Source organism: Halyomorpha halys, unplaced genomic scaffold, assembly GCF_000696795.3.
Source record: "Halyomorpha halys isolate HHAL.00 unplaced genomic scaffold, Hhal_1.1 Scaffold1277.1, whole genome shotgun sequence".
NCBI lineage: Eukaryota > Metazoa > Arthropoda > Insecta > Hemiptera > Pentatomidae > Halyomorpha > Halyomorpha halys.
This window is the reverse complement of record NW_027110464.1, coordinates 145,663-160,284: the sequence shown is the minus strand read 5'-3', so window position 1 is coordinate 160,284 and position 14,622 is coordinate 145,663. Positions and strand designations below refer to the sequence as shown.

The 14,622-nt window shown below is 27.3% G+C and overlaps 1 protein-coding gene across 5 annotated transcripts in view; it reads right to left on the bottom strand.

The window, feature by feature from the left end:
- Window positions 1-14,622, bottom strand: part of LOC106689089 (Glutamate receptor interacting protein) — a 55,465-nt gene that overhangs the window by 13,750 nt on the left and 27,093 nt on the right. For 4 of the 5 annotated variants that reach the window (XM_014433870.3, XM_014433866.3, XM_014433867.3 and 1 more), the window contains exons 2-7: window positions 10,124-10,234; window positions 6,850-7,003; window positions 4,607-4,894; window positions 3,388-3,545; window positions 3,110-3,226; window positions 1,461-1,605 (exon numbers count right to left, since the gene is read on the bottom strand). In XM_014433870.3, coding sequence (XP_014289356.1) covers window positions 1,461-1,605; window positions 3,110-3,226; window positions 3,388-3,545; window positions 4,607-4,894; window positions 6,850-7,003; window positions 10,124-10,234 — 973 coding nt within the window. Of the gene's footprint in view, window positions 1-1,460; window positions 1,606-3,109; window positions 3,227-3,387; window positions 3,546-4,606; window positions 4,895-6,849; window positions 7,004-10,123; window positions 10,235-11,210; window positions 11,350-14,622 lie in introns of those variants that run through there. The other variant, XM_014433869.3, reaches the window with a different exon arrangement.

The following is a 14,622-nucleotide window of genomic DNA, read 5'->3' as shown; positions in this document are numbered from 1 at the left end:
GACTTATTTTTATTGTTTTTTGTGTAGGACCCCAAAGCAAAATAAAATTGAGCATGTTTAACTTACAAACAAAAAGAGTACAGTATATTTTGATAATCTGACATTTTTTAATCCATTTTAATTTATAACCCAGTGAATTATTAGGAAAGAACATTTTCACTAAACGGAAGGGGTTATTAATCAATTACATGTTCATTGATTTCCATTAAACAAATTTTAACCCTTTAGTGGCTATTTATTTTGTCAATTAAGAAGTATATAAGAAGCATTCCACTGACTTCTTGATTCTATGATTAAGAGTAATTATTCACTGTTTTATTTTATTAAGAATATAGAAAACTCAAAAGATTCTAACAATCTGGGTGGACCTAAATGGTTCTGGTCCATTCTATATAGGAGGAATAAAAAATAGTATACCATTTATCAACAAATATAAATGTAGATTGTATATAGTCCTATCTTGACAATCAGACAATCACTGGGCATTGTCATATTATCAGATAGTCTGGACTTCTGAGGGTACCTTTTAAACTATGAAAATAAGTAATTAACACCAATATAATGCAATGTTAAATTAGCTTAATCAATAACCACTGATTTAGAGTATTCTTAATAAATTTAATTTTCTCTCACTCATTTTCTAAGAGCTCTTTAATACAAACTCTCTAGGTGACAATCACACAAAATATAATTGCAGAGAATCTTCCCTTCCCATCCTATCCCCAAAATCCCATGATAAGAGGCAGGCTTATCTTACCTATAAAACATATACTAATACCAAGTAGAGCAGTGTTTGAAAAAATAATTTACTTAAATCCAACTGCATTGTAAGATTAGCCAGAACTAGGAATCATGTTAAAAATAGCCTCTTATTCCTAGTTTTTCCTGTAGTACTTTTTTTATGTTTCTTTTAAAACCCAAAATGATTTTTAGTTTTTGAAGAAACGTTTTTGTCATTTTATTTTTTAAATAGGTGAACTTTTCCCATAAATCTCCCATAAAATCTCCCTTATAATTAAATTTAATGTTATTTAAGTTACAATAACTCCAAATAGGAAATATTCTATAAACTTAAAATGGTCAAAACATCCATTCATTCCAAAATTGTGTCAGTTTCCAGTCTTTTATTGGACTAAAATTGTATTGAAAATAAATTACAATTATAAAGTTTTGATCAACTATTGTAATTACAAAAAAAAATGTGCAAAGGCTCTGATGTTTAGTATTAACCTCTGATTGTTATGTCGAAATCAGTACCTTTATAATTGCTAATCCTTACAGAAAATAGTCTGTTGCCAAGTATTTGATATTCAAATTTATTTCAACATCCAACTGAATTTTTGTAACTGTCACTAATTTTGTATGAAAATATGAAATTCATTTTTATTATTTCAATATTTCATGTGTATGTTTTCGATTTTCATTTAATTCATACTTTTTTTTATACAATTTATAACTACCTGTCAGCTATTCCATGCGGTTCGATATAACAGATAACTGCACCTTTTTTGGAAGGCGCTGATCTGAAAATCAATCCAAAACCAGTTCCAGGAGTTGTGTTGAGTGTTACTATGCCAGACTCTATTTTAAGTTCTGGACTATCATCTGAAATCAATAAAGAAGAGTACCATGACATAAAAAGAGAAGTCTATTGTAACAAAACAAATTTTTATTAAACTATTTGAATATGGCTCAAAAAATAAATATCAAGAATGTAATTAACCAATGGATAAATATAAAATTAAAATACTGCGAAAGAATATTTTTGGGAAATCTTTTGATAGATTAATAATTAAAATATTTTAAATTCATTCAAAATTCAGGTTGTTTCTTTTTTTAGTAATGGTGTTTAATAATTTCTTTAAGCATGCTGTAATTAGAAAGCTTTAAAAAAAAAATTAATTATCTAAACATTTTATCTTATTTACTACCAATGTTCCTAATAAACTAGTCAAGACCTGGGAGGAGGCTGGAATTTCCAAAGTACAATTTTTAATAAAAATGAATCTGAATGTGAAAATATTTACATCAATCCTAATTAGTAGAATCATAGATTGCATCAAGGACCATTGGTGATTATCAGTGTGGTTTTTATGACAGAATCTTTCAGTTATTGATGAAAAATTTTCTCTACTACAAATATTAGAGAAAAGTCTAGAATAAATAAGTATTTCATCAACTTTCCATTAATTTCAAATGGATATCTGACCTAAGATTCTAATAACCGTAAGAATTTGGAAGGCAAAAAAAAGATTGGAAATTCACATTGGGAAATGTCATATACAGATTTTGGGTGAAATTGGACCATTTAGCTTGGATTAAAAGGCAATTTTAAATTAGTGCTACATATGGAAATTTCGAAAATCATAGGAGAATTTAATAATTCAAAAAGCCTCAAGGAGAACACTTAATATTTACATTTAGAATTTTCTAAAGTGGTCACAAGTTTTGCATATCAGAAATTATTGAACTATTTGATCTCAAATTCTGTTCCTGTATACTAAAAACTGTTTTTGAAATAAAGAGTTTGCAGCATAAACTTCGAGCTTCATTGGCTTTCATCTGTTTGCTGATGGATACAATAAATATAATAATTGACAAAGTAGACACAAAACCAGGTTAGTGCTTCTGAAGTTTCTTTAGGTGACTGTATCAGGACTATAGAAAAGATTCATCTTTAGTTGTTTATACATGCAAGTTGGAAGTAATACCATGTAATTCTTATTAAAAATATGGAGGTAGAGCCAATAGATACATGACCCAATAATATAGAAGGAATAGAAAAAGTACCCAGGAAATAAGTAAAAATTAAGGTATCTCATCAGAGATCAAGAGATCTGGTACCGTCCCAATAACATAAGGCACACTGAAAGAGAAGAAGAAATTTGATCTTAAAATATTAAGCACACTTCTGTATGAAAATGTCTTGTTTACAGGTAATTTTTTTTTTTTCAATGGTCGTTGAATATGTTTCCTAACATTTTAAATAAACAGAAAAAACAATAAATAAAGATATTTTAAAACTGCTGATTATTTTTTATGATGACTTTTACCAAAACTAAACTAGTTACTAGTAAAACTAAAATCTGTACTTACTATAATTACCTACCTTCTAAAATTTGCTTTCCTAAATGGTTATAATGGAAGTTGTCTAAATTGTCATTGAAGTCATGACACTCTTGTGAAACACTATTCATTGAAGAGTTGAGTTGAATATCTACATCTCCTTAAAAAAAAAAAAAAAAAAAAATGTAATTTCTTTAGTTTTATGTCTTAAAAAAGGTTTTATAAAGTATAAAGCCCAAATTCTTATTTTATATCCTTTAATAAATGATTAATACTTGGAAATTTATTTTATACTAATATATTTACCAGACAATTATTTACCTAAGCTAACAGCAGCAACAGGAAGAATTTCTATTTGGTATAGTTTACACTCTGTATTAGCTAATATTTGCATTACTCTAGCTGCAGAAATTTTTAAATTTTCTATTCTGTATTCATTTACAGCTAAAATTTGGTCTCCTGGTAGAACAGCACCACATCTGAAATTATAGCTTTATTATAAATTGAAAACGAAAAATAACAATAAGAAATAAGCTGTATTTCTCTTAAATACAGTGAAATATAAAAAAATTAAAAATCTTGATTTTTTCATTTGCAGCTTTATGATTTATAAAAGTAGTTGTTCATAGTAATCTTGGTGTTGCATAGGGTGATTCCCAAACTTTTGTCTTCATGGCACCCTTTTGGGGCTAAAAACATTTTCAGGCACCCTTATTGGGTTAAAAACTTTTGTAGCACCCTTGTTAAGCTAAAAACTTTTGTAGCACCCTTGTTAAGCTAAAAACTTTTGTAGCACCCTTTTTAAACTAAAAACTTTTGTAGCACCCTTGTTAAGCTAAAAAATTAGAAAAATGTCTCCACAATTAACCTTAGAGTGGTTGAGTGTGTAGGAAAACAAGAAAAAACAGTACATAATAAATGTTGATATGGACTGTATATTTCCTATTTTTATTAAAAACAATTTATTGAAAATATTTTTAGAAAGTGACATTTGCTTGCTGAACCTCTGGGATGGGCTTTTTTATTCATTCCTCCACCATTTTGTAATAGGCTTCAGTTATTGAATTAACTTAAATGTTGGCTTTTGAAAAAAAAATTTTCTGTTTGTTGGTTTTTTAAAATTTTAATTTCATCTTGGCGTGACGGATCCGTGGAAGTGACGGACCCACCCTATGAAAACCACGTCAGGAAATGAGTGATGTATTTCTTAAGTACATAATAAAGTAAAATTCTTCATCATAACACCACAGTCAATAGTACTCCTGGTTCTAATTCGATAAAGAAAAATAATTTCTTAAAGATTACAAAGATGCACATTGACCTTTCTGCTTTGCTGGTAGTCCTTACGCTTGATACTATAACTCCGGAAATGGAATCCATAAGTGTGAGTACGAATAAAATTTAAAAAATAAAAATAAAAAAATTTCATCTTGTCTAATAAAGTAAAATTCTTCATCATAACACCACAGTGAATAGTACTCCTGGTTCTAATTCAATAAAGAAAAATAATTTCTTAAAGATTACAAAGATGCACACTGACCTTTCTGCTATGCTGGCAGTCCTTACGCTTGATACTATAACTCCGGAAATGGAATCCATAAGTGTGAGACCAAGATCAGTTTTTCCAGACGGTGATTCTATTTCTACAAGCAAAGGACCAGCTGCTCTCATAGCAGTCATAATTGAAATGTCATACTCAACACTCAACCAAACAGGACGTCCTCCATTAGGAGCTACAAGTAATCTTTCTGCTTCTGATAGAGTCAAACCAGTTAATCTTTGTCCATCAATTCCTAATAATCTGTCTCCAACTTTGATTGTCCCATCTCTGAAACATGAAATAAGCAAAGTTATTGTAAATGGTCTAAACGTTTCAAGACAAATATGCAGTTCTCTTATTTTGTTAGATCACCAGAATTTCAACTATTAAATGTTGAGGAAACAGTGCATTATTTTACAGATAAATTAATTAATATTGTAGATGAACATAAATGAAAATTATTTGTTGAGGATGTTTAAACAAATTATATAGTCACTTCAGTCTTATATGAGAATTCCATCTGATTAGTTTATAAAGATGAAATTTGGTTTATTGGACCTACTAAAAAGAAATAGATGGTATGTTATTACCGAAGAAATAAGAACTTCACACTTTCCTGAAGAAGGCTAAATGTGATTTTCTGAGACCTTTTAATGATTGGTGAGGGAGTGTTTACAAAAAATTCTACCTGAAAAGAACATGGTACGGTTCTATTTTCTATTTAATTAATTAATAAAACGTTTTTAATATTCTCAATGTTTTCTTTTCTTTACCATGACATATCTCCTTCTTAAATTACAGTAACAAATAAATACATTTCAGTAATACTTGATCATTACAAAAGCCTTAAAAATAAGTTTTATTTAAATTTCAGTTTAAAATATACACATAAATATTCTGAATTGACATCCTCATTGTTTTTTATTTAAAAAAAGGTGTCATTGAAAAATATTATACTCTGGGAATTTTTCTTTGTCAAACATTGAACATCGGTCTTCCTTAAATATTGGTTTATTCTGATTTACCAAAGCTAGGGACCTCTTTAAAACTTCACTTAAATCTTTGAGTTATTCACAGCAAAACTTAGCACCTGAAACCAGTTCAAAGTGTGAATTATTTCACCAAACACAAAGTGTAATTTTTTTGCAAATTGATCTTGTTGGACCTCGTGTTTCAGCCTCTCTACCTTTTGCTACCCACTGTTTTCAGTTCACAAGATTTCTTTTTCATTGCTCTTACAGTGCTTTTCCGAATTCAATCATCTTTTAGATTTTGAAACAAGCTTTTCCAGATTGAACTTGGATGTTTGACAAGCCAAGAGGATCTACATCAAACATTCCAGACATTAATTTTTTTTTATGGTAGCTTACGATACATTTAAAACTCCTGTTTCAAAAATATTATCATTGAGTAGTCACAAAAGTACCTAATCCAGTAATTCCAAATCATACAGCTCTAAAGAGTAACCTCATCTTGAAGGCTGTTGTTTCCGAAATTGAACATCCTGAACCAAAATACTGCTGTGCTATGATAGACCTCATTTTTCACTTTTAAGAGCAAAACTTTCCTTGACACTTAGTCCTTTTTTCTTGTAGTACCACAAAAGACTGTGAATGACAATTTTTTATTTGACATTTTAGATGAGATTTGGTATAAATGAACAAATAGAAGATCAGTTAGTGAGATATGCATTGTTTACATCAGAGCCGAATACTAATTAAAATGGATAATTTAATGTCAGAAATGAATAAATAAAAAAAAACTTTTGTAGTAACATAATAAACTAAGAAAATGTAGTGTAATAAATAATACACACTATAAGTTTAAAATAACTTAATAAATAAATGAAGTGCTCCCTCTTACAAAGTTATAACTGAAAAAGTTAACAAAAAAGTTTTTAAAATAAAAAAATTCTTTAAGACTTAATTTGACTGTTACTAGGAATGAATCAGTTCTTAATTCCCAATGAAGGCTCTTATGCAACAAACCTGAAACCATGTCAATTGGGTCAAACGTAAGACATATATTTTCTTGTCAGTACTTTTGTTTTCTTCATCAGTGCCCACAGCAGCCTGTGAATTGCAGTCAAACCTCTCCTGTTGTAGTATGATTTAACATATGGATGAATGAACTAAGTATTCATTTATAAATGGTTTAAAATTAAATTATAGCAACAATACCTATTCTATATAAATCCAAATTTATATTATTATTATTAATTAAGAAAATACAATTAAACATACCGGTCAGCTGGTCCATTTTGTTTGATTTTTGTTATGACAAGTGGTCGATAGCCGGCCTGATTTGGAGGACCTGATCTGAGAGTTATTCCTAGACCCATATCACCTCTTTCTAAAGCTACTCCAACAATTCGAGTCATCTTCATTTCTTCTTCACCTAAAGTCATTATTGTACTATAGTCATATAGATTTTTAAAAATAAATTACTTGTTTGTACAGTATTTCAATTTAAGGAAAAATCCTTAATACTTCTTTATTCCTTTATTGGTGCATTTACAACATTTCAGACTATCCGTCCTTTATCTGGTCCAGCAGTTTTCAAACTTTTTTTGCCATGGCATCCTTTTTGGGCTTTTTATACATTAACATTTTAGTGGCACCCCTGTCAAATAAAAATTTTTGACACAGTTATTCTCGGAGCGGTTGAATATGTAGGAAAAGAAGAAAAATAGTGCAAAGTAGATGCTAGAAACAATGTATATTTTCTATTTTAATTTTAATGTTTTTTATTTCTTTTTTTTTAAATATTCTGAGAAAGAGGCATTCACTTGTGGCACTCCTAGCATATGCTTGACCCACTTTAGGAATTGCTGATCTAGTCGATCAACAACTTATCACATATTAAAACTAATTACATATTATCAACCTTATATAAACTCTTTAAATCTTATTTATTACATAAGTTTTCATTTATTAATATTGTGTATGATCAATAATTGAAGATTACATAGGAAGAATGATTTTAGTCACAAAACATTAAAATAGATAAAATTGAATTTTAATGTTTTAGTTTAATCAAAGTACGAAACTATAGTAGTTAAAAATATCTTTAAAAATCTTGAAAATTGTTGGACATAAATCATTCTTTCCTATAAAAATTAACTTGTTAATTCATTTAGTTGTTTTAAAAAAAAATTATTAAAAGGTACAAAAAAAATTAAGAAACAAAGGTTATCTAAAATGTAAAATAAGATAATTGTAAGCTACAATATGATAATATCACAACTGTAGTACTTCTCTTTCTAAATAGAAACTAGAGAATAGTGATTAAATTGTTCTTTTCACAAACTCCTCAGTTATGATACATTTTAATACATGTTATAAAATATGCAGCCAAATTATTATTAATATTTATCTTACTTCATATTAATATGTATGAACCTTTTATAACACAGATTTTTTACAGCTATAAAAAATTGTTTTTGTAAATTTTTTTTGGTTCTCCTATAATTTATGTTATTATTATTTTGTCATTTTTTACTCATATTGCCTTTAAAAAAATTTTAATTTACCTAGTTTCTTTTACTCTGTCTTCAAATAAATTCTGAAAGAAATAGATAAATTAAAACATGTTTAAGGAAAAAATACATTCTGCTAAATGATATTACTATAATAATGATATATATTACAGAGAAACAAAGGAAAATTGAAAATAACAAATTTTTAAAATTAGATGAAATCCTTGACTATGTAAATCCGTAAAAATATTAATAACAATTTGGATTACCTTAAAATATATTATTATTATTATTGATCATACACAATATTGGCAAACTTAAATTTATAAAGTAAACCTTATAAGGAATTGATACATACATTTGTAATATTAAAATTAATTTAATGTGTAATAAATTGTAGATGGATTATAACAGGTGTTCTGCGAGAATCTTGGAGGCGGGTCATATGAGGTTCTGGCAACATTTATTTTTTGAGAACTTATGTGTGAACTGTTCTAATGTTTGTCTTTCCTGGTTTTTGAGTGTCAGTTGAAAGATACTTACAGAAAAATGTACTACAAAAGTGCCTCCAAATGAACTTTTAAGTAAGTTACTTTTAAAACACTTTGTCAAGTCTGAAGTGGGGTAGTCTGCACATGGCCTAATTTCTGGCTTGGACTAGAAAATAGATGAGTAGTCCAAAATGTTATTCTGAATGCACCAATAAAGTATTAAAGAAGTAGTTATGGTTTTAACATGAACTTAAATAACATAATAAGCAATTAAATATCCTTAGCATAAATTTAAGCTGTTTTTCTTGCCTTTTTTTGTTACTATGACTTACGTATGTAATATGGGAAAGTATTGCAATCATCAAACATTTTGAATACAAGTTTCTGATAGACATACTTGTTTTAAGTTCCACTGAATCCAAATAACTTCGCTCAAAACTGAAACGTTTTACCACACCGAAATCGTTAATTTCAGGCTGGTATAACCATAGAACATTAAAGCACTCTTTTTGATAATATCAATTAAAAGGAAATGATTTTGACAAAACTCTAATATCCATGTTAAATTGGATGGTCTTTAATATAAGCTAGAATTTATCCACATTGATTATGCTTAATTGCTGAATTTTCAAAATTTTGTTAGTTTAAAATAATTAACCACCACTCAATGCTATAAAAGTTGTTATAAAAATTGGATAAATATTAATTACAATAATTAACTAAAGGAAAACAACATTATTTAACAGAACAGCTGAGACACGACAGCAAAATTAGAAATAGCCAAGAGTGCCCAATCTCTCCTGATAGCAATCCATAACGATAATATATGGATGGTTTGTTGTATTCTAGGTAGGAACAAAGTTGATTTTTGGTTTTGGGACCTCAAGAAACCAATAAATACAAATTTTCATAGGAACAGAAAAATAATAATTTTTTGTTAAAATATTTCATTTTCTTTTTCTCCAAGAAGATGAAAAATTCAATTTTATTTAAAATATCAGACAAATTCCGTTAACTTTTATATGACTCCATGAATCCATATGAAAATTGTTTAAATTATTTCTTGATTTACCATTAAACAACAGTATTCCATTTATATTTAAACATTATCATTTATTCATTAGTTGTATGAGTGATTAATTTCAGACCAACAGGTCTAGACAACATTTCTATTTTGATTTAGTTAATCATTTATCATTATGAAAATGACTCATCTATTCAGACCAAGACATTTTTGACAAATACACAAGATATCCATATATCAAACTCATTTATCCAACAATGTAGAAAATGAGTAAAAGTAAATGATGTTGTTTAGCTAGACTTCAGCTATTTGGATCTTTGTTTTAAAAACTCACATTAGTCATTCAACATAAATTTGTTTTTTACTACATCCTAGCTTCAATATGTTTAAGCTTGAATAATTATTGAACTTGTATACAAAACTATATGTGAAGAATTAATGTTCTACTATCTGCTTACCTGTATGTTTGTGTGTGTATTTGCATGAATGTATATATATGTCTATATATAAATATATTGGTTTACCATAATAATTTGATTCTTCTGGTATTCTACTATCGGTTTCTCTTCCGTTTTCTGTGAATGTTTCTTTTGATTTTTCGCTTACACCTGGGCAAAAAGCCCTGTCTATGCTCCCTAAAGAAATAAAAAAATTGAATTCTTTAAACTGGTCAAGGTATATGTGTATATTTTGAACCTTAATACATAACAATTATTATTTTTTATATTTTTCAATAATATAGCTAGTTATTACAATGGCTAATATAATTATTACAATAATAGGGACAATGGCTATACCATGTTAAACAAACCATGTTTCGTCTAATCACCAGAGTTAAGCAATGGTGGGGTGTGGTTGGTACTTGGAGGGTGTAATCTACAAAAATAGGTTGCTGGTAAAAATTACTTATATTGCTGCTTTACATTGATAGTGGCACATCTGACAAAAAAAAGTTTTGGTTTTATCTTATAATGGACATATTCTAGAGACCGCACTTTGGACAGAGGTTTCTTTTTCAAGAGTGGTCTTCATACACTGCCCATAAGCAGCCCCTCATAAGCTGTAAGGATTGCCATAAAGCAAACAAAATCTATGGTAAAATCTATAGAATTTGTCGAATACAAAATAAAACATTTTTTCTCTTCTCAAATGTGCCACTATTCAAGCAAATCAGTGATATGGAAATTCAATAACTTGCCTGGAAGTCAATGGTTTAAAATACAAAATAAAAGAATACTTTTTTTTGTTGGTCCTGTCACTATTAAAGCAAAATAATGAAATGTAGTAACAGACAAAGACAAAACTAATTATTTTTTAAATGTCACAAAAAATTAATTTAACCAATTTATTGTTTAATTAGGTATTGAGTTTAAATCTAGAGAGTTTTCCTTCTACTGAATGGAGAATAATGTTAATCATGTTATTAATGAGGCTATCTTTCTTATATTGCCATAATATTATTTAATGATTGTGTATTCAACTTGATTTTTCAGCATTTTAAAGTTAATAAATAAACATAAAAGCTTCAGTTTTTTTTTCATTGTTTAATTTTTTTAACTAATTTTCATTACCCATTACTTTTAAATTTTTGAAAATACTTTTATGACTTACTTCTTCTTATTTTACTTTTCATTGATAAGAAATTCATCTGAAACTTGTGCATGTAAATATATATATATGTACCTCAGCAGATAGACACAATATAAAAACAGTAAGTCAAGCAGTTACTATTTCTTTTTTTTTAAAAAAAAGAGAATAGCTATTTGGTTTAAATTGTAAACCATAAATTAATTCTAATAACTGGCAGGTTATATAACATCATTTTAATCCTACAAAATCATAAACATAATGATTTCTAGTTTGGCATCACTCATGTTTTATTTTTATTACATTTTGTTAGAACTGTCTAGGAAAAAATAAAATTATCTCTTTCCTAGACTTTGTAATACGGTTTTTTGTGTTATTGAAATAAATCTTTACTAAATAATTATATAAAACAAAATATTTTTTAAAAAATATACATTTTTGCCTATTTTATTTTAATTTTTTTGATCAGTAATATACACTTTAAACATTTTTTTCTCATATTTTTTTAATGAAATTATGTTAAAGCAAGCATTTTTGTCCTCCCTTTCCTTCAGACAATAGTCCTGTATAAGACCCCTAGATTTATTCAGGTATAGATGCTCCATACATAAAGCATTATACATTTATTATTCATTTTTAGTTTTGACTGCCGCCAAAATAGCCCTGAAGAAGCCCTGCAACGTGGGGCGAAACGTTGGCTCATTAAAATAGTATATTTCTACTATTTGAGGTTTTTTTTTTTTTTTTGACCGCACCCAGACCATATTCCTTTCATCTTTACACACGGTCAATCAATAATCTTCCAATTTATTAAAATAATATTGCAAAATTCTTTACAATTTCGAATTAGATTGAAATATAATGAAATACATTGAAAAGAAATGATAAAACAAAATTAAACATAAGTATAATAGAACAAAAATCATAAAATATTGAAAACTGAATTTTCTTTATGTGTCACTTACAAAAAAATAAAAGGCAGCAGTAAGAAAAATGCAACAAACAAATATTAAACTGTCCGACATATTTACTCTCTTTGGTCTTCATAAAGAAGTGAAGATGTGTATAAATATAAGCAAATATATACTAAAATGTGATTGGACTATTTAAAAAAAAAAAATTTTTTTTGACCTGTTTTTACAAACAGCAAAACGTAAAGAAGATAAGTAATTGTAAGTTCAGATAGATTTCTGTAAATTGAATCATTTTAAAATTAACACCTCTTCATTAAACTTTTTTCTTATAATAAATAATTGAGCTTTTATGAAACAAAAATCGAACAACAGAGGAAATGCTGTGAAACATTTTTATTATCTGAAACTTTAAATTTTTTTAACTTGTCAAAATTTATTTTCTAAGTAAAAAAGTATAATGTATCCTTAAAATCATAAAGTTGGGTCAGACTCATACAAGATTGATGGATTATTTTCATTATTTAAAACTAAAATTGTTTATATATGCTTTTGTCTAATAATATTATGAGAAGATATTGCGTACTAATAAAAGGGAAATGACCGTACCTTTCCAAATCCAAAAATGAAAACTGAAGAAAATATTTTAAAAACATGTTTAGCTGATTTGAATTTTTTTCCTAACAAAAAAAAAAATCACAAATTTGAATTAGTGTAGTTCTTGATTCCAATAAATTTACAAACTTGAATATTGGGAGACTTCAGACTTAGTTATTGTTTAAATAAATATTTATTTAAAACAAATAATTTCTTATTCTTCATTCCTTTATTAATTATATATTTGATATGAAAAATATTTATTATTATTTTCTATTATGGTTAGCTTATATACTTAATTGTATTATTTTATTATGAATAGCTAATTACATGGTATTTATTCCTACAGGATGTGCTTTTCATTGCAGCTGTATTTGATTGCAGAGTTACTAAATTTATAAATAGCTTATAGGAGTAATGTTTTAATATTTAATTTAATTACTCACTAAATTAAAAGCTAAAAATATTAAAATTTAATAATATATGTAGATTTATTTATGTAAATTTAAAAAAAGAAAGAAATAGAATCACTAAGAGTTTGTGACCCAGGATGCTTGAAAATAAATGATTTTGATTTACAACAAACATTAGGAACAAGTAATCTTTAATTTCACAACTTTTAATTTCTCTATATTCGTTCACAAGGAAGTCTACTTCTGTCTGTTGTAGTTTGCTAATAGTAAATAACACTAGGTACAGTTTTAAGGATTAAACAATTAATAAATCTGAAGAAAATAAAGAAATTTGGGTTGAACCACTGACAATTTCTTAGCGTATTAAAAAAGACATTTTCATCAGGTTTATGGAATAGATAAGATTAACATTTAAAACTGAAATTTCTTTCAAAACTAGTCTAGAATACCAAATCAACTAGGGTTAAATGAATAATTTTGGTAATCAATGAATATAATTAGTATTATTCTCTATCTAAGAAGGCATTGGATTAACTTTTGTAACTAAATCTTTAAATGGGCAGACTCAAATTTAACAACCTTGCCCACAAAATGATCGCATAGTTAAAAGTTTAGAAATGTTTATTTGTCAAAACTATTGCATACTAATTTTGAAAATTTTTATAGATTTGTACATTTCTTGTGTTCAATGAAAGAGTTTTTATATTGCTTCCATAACTAATTGCTGGTAATCTATCTGTTTCTTATAACTAGTTATCCTCATTTTTACAATATTAGTAAAAAATAAAAAAACTGAATCCTACTGTGTTTAATTTATTGATATTCTGATTTATTATTTCTCTGGAACTCCTTTCAAAAACAAGAACCTGCTAGAACACATAGGCCAATATGTGTTTATGTGTGAATATATATAACTCATCATCTTGGCTAAATTTCTAAATGATTTGTTTCCAAACGAATGGATATTTCCAGTTTGATAATTTAAGTATATATATTTAAGACAGAATATTTATCAAATAGAAAGATAAGATATATTTAAAGTTGTCCTATGGCATGAAAGATGTCATTCAGAATGAACATTTCCTGGACGATTTGCACTGAATAATTTTTTGATAACATCTAACCATTTAGTGTCACAGTTCATCTCTTTCACTCCGCTACTGACGATTTCGAAAAGAAGCCATACCATCTCACTGGAAGCGTTTAGCTATGGCAGAATTTCAAAATATAAAAAAACAAATTAAACATTACGTTGTCTGCAGCATACAGAAAACAGATTGGAATCGTTTCAGACCATTTTCCAGATCTTGATCTTCATTCAATACATGAAAAGTTTTTGATTTGAAAAATCTTCCCCAAAAATATTTTTCATTTTTTTATTGGGCACTCGTACGCAATTGCCGAAAAACGTGTTTTTCTACAGATTAAAATATTGGACTTATAATTAATTACATATACGTTTTCTTTCTCACTTTTTTTTAAAAATTTCTTTTGTACGTATTTTAACTCATATAT